Source organism: Olea europaea, chromosome 17, assembly GCF_002742605.1.
Source record: "Olea europaea var. sylvestris chromosome 17, O_europaea_v1, whole genome shotgun sequence".
NCBI lineage: Eukaryota > Viridiplantae > Streptophyta > Magnoliopsida > Lamiales > Oleaceae > Olea > Olea europaea.
Genome location: NC_036253.1, coordinates 14985466 through 14995851, shown reverse-complemented (window position 1 = coordinate 14995851; position 10386 = coordinate 14985466). Strand labels below are relative to the sequence as shown.

At 34.2% G+C, this 10386-nt stretch overlaps 2 protein-coding genes across 3 annotated transcripts; one reads left to right on the top strand and one right to left on the bottom strand.

Annotated features, from left to right (window-relative positions):
* Positions 1-516: 516 nt before the first annotated feature.
* Positions 517-2973, bottom strand: LOC111365274 (tubulin beta-2 chain-like). Its single transcript, XM_022985717.1, has 2 exons — positions 2280-2973; positions 517-1383 (listed from the first exon to the last, which is right to left on the bottom strand). Exons 1-2 carry the CDS (start codon positions 2671-2673, stop codon positions 848-850), a joined length of 930 nt encoding a protein of 309 aa, XP_022841485.1. The 5' UTR covers positions 2674-2973; the 3' UTR covers positions 517-847.
* A 3273-nt stretch (positions 2974-6246) lies between these two features.
* Positions 6247-9328, top strand: LOC111365273 (WUSCHEL-related homeobox 1-like). 2 transcript variants are annotated; one of them, XM_022985716.1, is made up of 4 exons: positions 6247-6790; positions 6869-7186; positions 7675-7751; positions 8695-9328. In XM_022985716.1, the coding sequence occupies exons 1-4, from the start codon at positions 6607-6609 to the stop codon at positions 9127-9129; spliced, it is 1014 nt and encodes a 337-aa protein (XP_022841484.1). In that variant the 5' UTR covers positions 6247-6606; the 3' UTR covers positions 9130-9328. The 2 variants fall into 2 exon arrangements, with proteins under 2 accessions (XP_022841484.1, XP_022841483.1); XM_022985715.1 differs by having other exon boundaries at positions 6248-6790; positions 6866-7186.
* Positions 9329-10386: the final 1058 nt, after the last annotated feature.

Here is a 10386-nt window from a genome sequence, read left to right as displayed (position 1 = left end):
TAAGTTAACCTAAAATACTCATAAAAAGGTAGGTAAAAAATCACTCGAATGTCAAGGAAATTTGTCAATCGTAATGATTTATTTATGGAATATTTTGCTTTTGTGAGCTCATATCGCACGAGGGTTTAATTAAATATGGCACTTCGCTTTAATCATAATTAATTTCCATTAAGCTTACTTTTACGTATATTTAATTTTTTATTCGTGTCGAGGAAAAGCTTTGAGATTTGCTTAAGAATAAGTTAACTTACTTATAAATTATATATTTTATCATAATTTTAAAAGTTCCATTTCTATTGGCAAAATTTGCGTACGTTTAAACAAAAATATATTTTAATCACACTAATTGTTACGTAAAAGAGAAAATAGGCAATATATAAAATTTGAACAAGAATACAAAATTTACTTAAAAATCCAATACTAAAAAAAACCATAGACAAACGAGAAGAAATTCACTATATCAAAGATGAGTACAGGAATTGGACTATTCCGAATGATATAAACATACATCATATATTTTTTGGGCCTCCTGAGCCCAGTTAATTCATTCATATATTTTCGTGGGTTGGGCTGACCCAATAATTTTCTTTAATGAACGTGTTTGAGTATGGAAATGGAGATTCATAGACGAGTAACAGTATGAAAATTCAGATATAACAATCGTAAAATGTTGATGAAATAGTACGGTAGGTAGATTGCAGGATTGCAGTAAGACGTATATTACTATAACATGTTTGGTTAAACTTAAAAGTAAATCAAATTTACTCTTAAGTTACTTATTTTGTCAAACATGGTCTTAAAGATGAATTGCTGCTAGAAACATATGTAGCAGCAAATTCGAACACCTTCAGTTTTCTTCTCCATCATCATCTTCATAATCATCGGCTGCTACATCTTGATACTGCTGATACTCTGCAACAAGATCATTCATATTGCTTTCCGCTTCAGTAAACTCCATTTCATCCATTCCTTCCCCTGTGTACCAGTGCAAGAATGCCTTTCTCCTAAACATTGAATTGAACTGTTCACTCACTCTCCTAAACATTTCCTGTATTGAAGTCGAATTCCCGATGAAGGTTGAAGCCATCGAGAGCCCTTTTGGTGGTATGTCACAGACACTGGATTTAACATTGTTTGGTATCCATTCCACAAAGTATGATGAACTTTTGTTCTGAACGTTTAGTATCTGTTCATCGACCTCTTTCGTGCTCATTTTGCCTCTAAACATTGCCGATTCCACGACGGTGTCCGATACCTTTGGAGATGGGAATACAGAGAATGTGAGCATCATTCGATCTGGATACTCTTCCCTAATCTTCGAAATCAGAAGAGTCCCCATACCCGATCCAGTTCCACCTCCAAGAGAATGACAGACTTGAAATCCTGCATGCAATGTGGAGTTCGTTATGGATTGAGACATAATTGCTGGAAAAAATTTTAATTTGTCATGTGGGTCTTTCATATGTAATTAATTATATATCAGGCTATCTTAAAGTTGAACTCAAAATTAAATTGATCTACTAAAGAATTGAATTGCTGGGTTTAGAATATCTAAATAAAGTGAGCCGAATTATATATGTAGAAATCATATTATTTTAGAATTGAATTTAACGATAGGCGAAATACATATGAAAACTATATATAGAGTTATGGTACCCAATTCATATGTAAATGCTCATTCTTTGTGTCATCCTATCAATACAACAATACAAGAGAAATTATATTGAAGAGAAAGATCCAAAATTCACAATCAAGAACAGACAATCTACAATCAAGAATCAAGAATAAGGAATTCTAGATTCAAGAAGCAAAACCAAGAAGAAGAATTAAATAATCAAAAGAGTCGAAATTCAAGATCAAAAGTGAAGAAGCCAAAGATGAAAGATTGCAATTCAAGTTTCAAGATTTAAGATCCGAAATCAAGATCCAGCAATAAAGAATCATTTCCAAAGAATTAAGGTATGTTCTGCATTATTAATTTTCTTGATGATTTGACATGGGGGATCTTGGCAATAAATAAATTTATATGTTCAAATTCTAAAGTTTCTAATTTTATAAAATTTAAAGTTTCATAAAGATTCAACAAAAATCGTTGTTATCGAGAGCATTAATAACGTGAAAAGCAAGGAGAAAATGAGTAAAGAACACCGAATTATATTAGTTTGATTAAATGTGACAGCTACGTCCACTCCCTATTATATGTTGATTCGTGATCAGTATGATTACACTCTACACAGTCCAGCAAAAGAAAACCAGATTCAAGAACAAGACTAACAAACCTTGCAAGCAGTCACAATTCTCAGTTTCCTTCCTAACAACATCAAGAACAGAATCAATAAGCTCGGCACCCTCAGTGTAATGCCCCTTAGCCCAATTATTTCCGGCACCGGACTGGCCAAAAACAAAGTTATCCGGCCTGAAAATCTGTCCGTAGGGACCAGTCTTAATGCTGTCCATAGTGCCCGGTTCAAGATCCATGAGAACGGCCCGGGGCACGTACCGGCCGCAACTTGCTTCGTTGTAATAAACGTTCACCCTCTCTAACTGGAGATCAGAATTTCCAGTGTAACTTCCTGTTGGATCAATCCCATGTTCATCACATACAACTTCCCAAAACTTTGATCCAATTTGGTTCCCACATTGCCCTCCCTGAATGTGGAGAATCTCACGCATTTTGACTTCGTTTGGGGGCAAATTTTGAAACTGCAGGAGTAACTTTTTAACTGTCAACTAACTTTCCTGCAGGGTTTAGACTATGGTAGAGGAGACCATATATAGTAAATTGGGATATGAAAGATCATCACTGATCTTGTCTTGACGAGGTGTAAATTAACGGTGAAATTCGCTTTGACCAAAATCAATCAGTCGGCTGAAGATTTGTAGTTATGTCAGTTTTTACGTGGCTGTTTGTGGAGGTAGCCTGCCATTTGTAGATGCCTAATCCATTAAGCCTTTGCCGTCCTAATTTAAAACTGTTTTTGATGTCTAATTTTTTTAATTACTCAAAGATGCACATTGTTTATAACGAAGCCCCCATTAGATATAGTTCAAAATTTGATTAATTATGTAATTGAAAGTTGATAAAAATTGGGAAGAGAAAGGGTCCGGGTACAAGTCCCTGTAACAAGGGGCTAGCTCGGCTCCTTACTTGCACTAGGGCCCAATTGGAAATTGACTTTGACTTAAATATTTTTTAACTTTTTACACTAAATCAAATATGAGCGAAGTAGATTGATAGATTGATCTTTTCTTTTGCCTAAATGGTCGACGTATATCCTATAGTTGGTTGACTTGACTCCACTAGGGTCACCAAAACCGTTAAATTATGAATAAATTTTTGTACAAAATAGCGATATTTTATGAAGTCTTCGAGTTTTTACTAGAAATATGTATATATATTTTGTACCTTTTGAGTTAAAAAAATTGTACATTTGGTCCTCAATCTTTAGCATATCTATCTAATTTTGCCCCACCTTCAAATTTAGACTTTCTAGATACCCTAACCTTATATCGCCTTTCACAAAATTTAGTCCTTGTTAAAAGGTTCCTTCAAATACAAAGTGAAAAAAATTCATGTGAACCTCACATGGCATCATAATACAGGGCAATAATACAAACCGCGCGCTGCATTAGATGAATTCATGACAAAAAATTGACTCTATATCTATAGTTCAACGATAGTAAAAGTTTAAAACACGCAATATTAGAATGTATTGTATATTTGATATTATTTCCTCATAATGGGCATGCTTTGGAGTGAGTAGCACAATAATCGGGGAAAGGGAGACCATGAATTTAGTAGAATAGCATACATACAAGATTCCAAATGGGGACCGTAATTTTGTTGGCACGTAAATGTGTTAATAGATCTTCTTCACTCTTCTCTTGCATCATATTCATATATAAGGACAATAATATCTATATGGCGTGACTCTACATGCATGTAGAGGTAATGTCATGCTTGGTTTGGTCAGGTATATATCAAGGTTTGTACAAGGGATTACATAATATCCACATTATACATTACCATTTGTCAGTTTAAAATATTGTCAACTTTTTGATACACAAGTAGCAAATTATATATATATTGCCAATTTATGTTTGACTATGCTTAAAGATTACTATTTAGAAAATGATAACTTTCAATAAAAGCAATTTTTAAGCACACCAACAACCTACTATTTAGTATTGAATTCCACACTTTTAGGCTCATTTATTCAAATGCTCCTTGTTGTATCAGAATTATTAAGCCTCTATTAGACTCTCATTTTCCAAAATTCATTCTCTCCCAAATTCATTTTTAACAACTAAAGGAAGCGTATTAAGAAAGAATCGAAACATCGAGTAATTTGAGGTGTGTAGAGATGTTATTTTAAGTAGAAGAAATTTTTTTGATCACTTCACTTAGGGGTTACGCCTATGCTAGGCTTGATGCAAAATACGGAGAAGCCTCTTAATTTCTACCTAGGGCTCGCCCACCTTATGCTTAGTAGCTTGTGCAATCTCTTATGCAACCTGATTTCGAATGCACATAACTTTTAATCTAAATTGCAATTCATTTTTTAAGTTGAACTCCAAATTCAATTATCTTTTCATACCATTTTTCATGTGGTGATATATGTATCGAAATTTAAGTTTCATTAACTCCATCACTAATCAATTTAGCATATATGCTTGCAATCTTCATCTTAGAAAACAGGTTACAATTGTTTCCGACCTCCTCCAGCACTCATCCCAGCTTCGCCAAAACAAATAAATAAATTAGCTCAAGTTTCTAGATGATTTTGTAACAATTTATAAATCCTTACCACACAAATGCTGTCCCCCTTCAGTTCCTCAATATACATTTGTCCAAACTTAAATTTACAGCCTACCCCCTAATAATATAGTAGCAAAAATAAAAATACACCAAAGGGATCAAACAATTCACAGCCAGTGACTAAAATCAGCAAGAACCCTTCATACCATAACTTTCAACAATCTTGAAGCTAATTATAAGTACAGAAAAATAAACCCTCAAAGAATATCACATCAATACTTGAATAACCATATAATAGATCAGTAGATTCATTAATACTTGAAACACCATAATGAACACTATAATTTAAGAACAAGAGATCATCAAGCCAAGAAGGAGAAAAGGACTAACAAGTTAAGATAGAGAGGCAGAGTATTATAAGCTTTATAGGTTAGTCCTTTTAAATTATCACAAGTAGGGGTGAAATTTTCGGGTATTTAGCAAATGGAACCGTTCGGGTTCAGTTCCGTTCTTTTCGATTCCGTTCGATTCTGTGCTATAATTAATTTTTTTAACATTTATAACAAGATTATATAAATACAATTAATGACACATTCAATGGTTTTGAAATGTCAGAGACTAGTAGACTACCTTATTCAAATATCGCTACGGTCAAAATTTCGGTTGGTGGAGGTCACAGCTTCGATCGGAGGTCACAGCGTCGATCGACGATTGTATAGGTTTTGTAATGTTAGCGAGTTTGTGAGAGTCAAGACAGCGTTATGCACTTTAGTGTAGGTGTTTAGAGTTATTTAGTGGGTTGAATCTTGTTCGGCTAAAAAATAAGACAATAAAATGGATAATTTGGCCAAAAATTAAAAAAATTAGAAATGAAACAAATTATTGAAACAAAAATTTGGATTTAAAAATTGTTAAATTGTTAATTCGTTTAGAAAAAATTAAAATTAAAATAATTTGATTTATTCACTATAAAAAAAAATTAGAAAGATTTGGTTCTTCGATTCTTGGTCGAGAATCGAGAATCGAACCGTACCCGTCGATTCTCAATTCAGATACCCGTTTGAGTATTTAATTTGACAAGAACTGTCGGGTTCGATTCGGGAGATTTGTCCAACGCTAAAGGTAAGTTTACCATCTTAGTCTGGCAATGAAATTTATCACAGAGACCGTACATTCTTCTCTCTCACATACACACACCATAGGGGAGGCAGAGGAAGGAGAGGGGCAGTTTGGATTTAGAATTAGTGTGAAAAGTATTGGACAGAAGAAGAACAATAAATGATACTGTAAAGAGGTGATGAGCCTTATGATAACCCTCATCATCGTCACGTCGTTTTTACTTCACATATACCGATAACTACAGAATTCCACGCTCTCTTCTCTCCCTTCCCTTTGGATGATTTCCACCCCTCTCTCTCTCTCTCTCTCTCTCTCTCTCTCTATGTATATATGTCATATGTGTGTCTCTCCCTCTCTCTCTCTCTCTCTCTCTCTCTCTATGTATATATGTCATATGTGTGTGTGTTTCCTCTCTCTAAGTAGCCTATTTATCCATCTATCTGCCTCGAGATGTAGCCTAGTCGATCTTATTGTCTTCCTCACTTTGTTTCAATTTAAACAAACACCATTCCTTCCCTGTCCCCTTTTTCTTTCTGTCTCCACCGTTCAATCTCTATCTCTCTCTCTCTAACTCAAAATAACCTACCTACCTAATGTTTGTTTTCATCTCAGACTAAAACAGCCCATTTTGATTTTTCATCAAGAAACTATCTCCATTTCACCATATTTTGGCTTCTTGAATCTCTTCTTTCTTTGTATTTTCAAACCCAAAATCTTTCTGGTTGAAGATGTGGATGAGGGAATACAACGATGGAGGAGATTTTGATAGCACTCCAGATTCATTTAACGGCTGGAAATTTCGGCCCCTTGCGCCTAGACATGCTGCAAATTCCTCCACCAGCACTATCACAAACCCTCATTGCTTCAGCCGTATGGATGGCACTGATCTGCTCTCTCTAAATCACCATATTTGTAAGTCTTTTCTCTCTCTCTCTCTCTCTATTTCTGTTTTGTATGTATTAATAGCCTTTTTCCTATTTACTTCAGCAGGCGTGACTGAGAAAAATAAGAGAGAGTTCAATACGCAGCAGGTTGTAGCGAGCTCACGCTGGAATCCTACATCAGAGCAGCTACAAACCCTCGAAGAACTGTATCGACGGGGAACTCGAACTCCTACGGCCGAACAAATTCAGCACATTACTGCACAACTTCGACGATATGGCAAGATTGAAGGGAAGAATGTATTCTACTGGTTTCAAAATCATAAAGCTAGAGAGAGGCAGAAACGCCGCCGTCAGCTGGAATCTGTTTCTGATAATGAGCCACCCCGGAATAACATGGAGAATGGTGACAATAAAGAATCTACAGGTACAAATCAATCTGAGGAAAATATTACTAGATTTTGTGTTCTTAATTTGATACACGTTCTCAAGTCAAAATATAAAAAAATACAAACATGTAAATCCCACTTTAAAAGCATAGACTTTTTGAAAAAGTAGTTCGACTTAAGTTGCACGGGAAAGATAAATTCGACCTTCAAATAAAGTTGGGCATATTCAAGACATTATTTAGATAAATAAATCCATCTCCCTCTAAATAACTTAAACTTTTAGGATATCTCTTCAAAAGCTTTTAAGTTAATGGAAGTTACAAATCATCAATATTCAAGCATGAGAGAAGAGAGACAGAAAGATGAAGGGTTGTTTGATATACAGTAGGTTCTCCTTTTGCAATGTATTTGTTTAATTTGTGTTGAATTTTATTTTTTTCCGATTCCAATTCCGAATCCGAATCCGATTCCGATTGTTTCTTATGTTATAAAGTTACCTTCTTTTTGTTTTTCTTTCTGTTTACAGATGCAAACAAAACAGGATTCGAAGGTGAACAGACCAAAAATTGGGCATCTCCTACAAACGGTAGTACAATTGCAGAGGTCTCTTTCCTCTTTCCCATTTGCCTTTATTCGTGAAAAAAACTCCCCCTTTTACCTAACTCAGAATTAAGAAACATCAGTCTCTCCGAAAAAGCAATTAGATTCCTCTAATTAACTAATAATTACGATATGATTACATGATCATCATGTAAGAATTAGGTTTTTAATATTAGAAGCATCAAAATCTTTGTTTTTGTTTGTTGGGAAAGGAAAAGGGTCCAAAAGCTGCATATCTTCCTTTTTGTCGGGGCAGCTATTGCTATGAAACAATGCTAGGGTTTTTGGGTGCCGTGCTTATTCATTTCGTTTGGAAAATCGATATGGGAGCCCATGATACTGTCTGACTTAACTTTTAAATGACTATTTAATCTCTATACATTGTACTTCTGATGAATTAGGTTTTGGTCAAGAAAGCAGCTATGTCATTGGGAACACCAATTGTACTAGTATTGTATATCGTCAAAAAACTGTGAAATCTTATTGTGTTCTTCTATCACGTCTTGTGTTATGTTCGAATCTATACACGGAAAAGGTTAGATAACGCAGCTTGTGCGATTTCTCTTGTAAACTTCTTTTCAACATAGTAAATTAGTGCAGTGAAAGGAGGAGGTTTTTAATTTCAAATTAAGGAAAACCACTGTTTTTGTGTCTATTTTCTTTCTTCAACTTTATTGCTCCTGTTGATAGAATTAGAGTTTATAATTCTTAACGTTTTACTGTATTTTCCCATTTGGCGTCTAATTATCAGAAAACCATTGAATAAGGGGGAGAAGGGGCCATGTCATTGGTCAATCTACAAGGCTTGTTTGGTACTTAGAGAATAAAAAAAGTTAAAATATTGTCAAATATTTTGTTCCATACTTGTATTCAACATTTTATTTTAAGAATTTTATGGTGTTTTCTCATTTTATATCTGAACTATTGTCATGCGTTTAATTATCAGAAAACCCTTTCAACACAAAGGGCAGCAGAAGCAGAATGTAAGTCAGATGGATGGTTACAGTTTGATGAGGCCGCAGAATTACAACAAAGGAGGAGTGTGGTAGAAAGGAATGCCACGTGGCAAATGATGCACTTGTATTGTTCATCATCTCCTACCAACCTAATGAACCCTGCTACTGATGTTACATCTACTTCTTGTCCATTAACAGTAACAGAAATTGATCCAAAGTTTATGAAATTTCAAGATTCTGATCCTTTTATCGGAACCCGAGGCCAGGAATTCCAGACACTTCAATTGTTTCCTCTTCAAAGCGGCCATGGCAATTACCATAACAATGAATGTGTAGTGGAGAATGAGACGGAGATATCGGCTGCAGCCACGAATTCTGATTTCAATTCTTCCCAGTTTTTTGAGTTCCTTCCGTTGAAGAATTAATATTCATGAAGCTGAATAGGTAGTGTACCACTTTCAGTTGACTATAATCAATGCATTAAAACGATGGGTTTGTATTTGCTTGAAACTGGAAATTTTTTTGCTGATCTTGACGTAACATTTCATGGATGATGGATTTAATTGTAGAATGTGGATATGAAAAAAGATCGCCTTAAAATGCTTTCAGACCATGTTGGATGAATCGATGAAATGCTAGATTATAGCAACACTCCCTCTGGCAGCTCTATATATGTTGACAGGAGTAGGGCTTGTTTACACAGATGCTTTCTCTCTCTCTCTCTCCCCATATACATATGAATAATACTGTTACTATCGATAATCGTTCTACATGATATATATATATATATATATATATATATGTTAATTTATCATTTGATGCATAAGACAATAAAATTTGCCATATTAACGCATCAAATAATGCAATGTCATGCGCGTATCACGTAAGACGACTACCGATAGTCTTCATTATGAATAGCATTACTTCACGAGAGAAAAAAGATGAGTCTCCAAATGAAGGAATTGGAATTGAGGGTTTGACAATGAAGTGCTGAAATTAGATGGTAAAGTGAGTTGGATTTTTGATATGGGAGGATCAGTTGCATGTATAAAATATAATAATGTTTATTTCTGTAAACATCCCCGTCAAAAATACGAAGGCAACAAAACTGACTGAAAAGGAAAACGACAGCTTAGCTTAACTAGGGTTAGCTTATGGAGACAACTCAGAATAAATAAAAAAAATTTGGTATTTAGTCCTTGTTTGATTTAGTTATAAATCAAAATTTTATTAGATTTTGATAAAAATTGATAAAATGTATAATTAAAAAGTTGATAAAATATACGAGTCTCGTGAAGTGTTTTGTTGAAAATAAATTTTAGAAAATAAGAGCCAAACAAAAAATCAACGTACTAGTTGCTAAATTTAGTATCGAAATAATTTTATATACATATTGTAAATTAATTAATACGTTAAGTAAAAGCTTTTGATTTCCATATATTAGTTATAAGCGGAAAAAATAGGCGTTCACCGTACTTTTCTAACTAATGTGGCATTAATTTTCTTGCCCATTTAACCCCCCTTTGGCCCTCATTAATTTTGATTATAATGTGAGGAATATTATTTTTTTGAAAAATTGATGGTTGTAAAAGAACGGAAAATTTTCGATTTACGTGTAATATTATTTTATTGAAGATTATGTGGTTAAAAATAGGAAAAAAATTTAATTTAATTTGATGAGA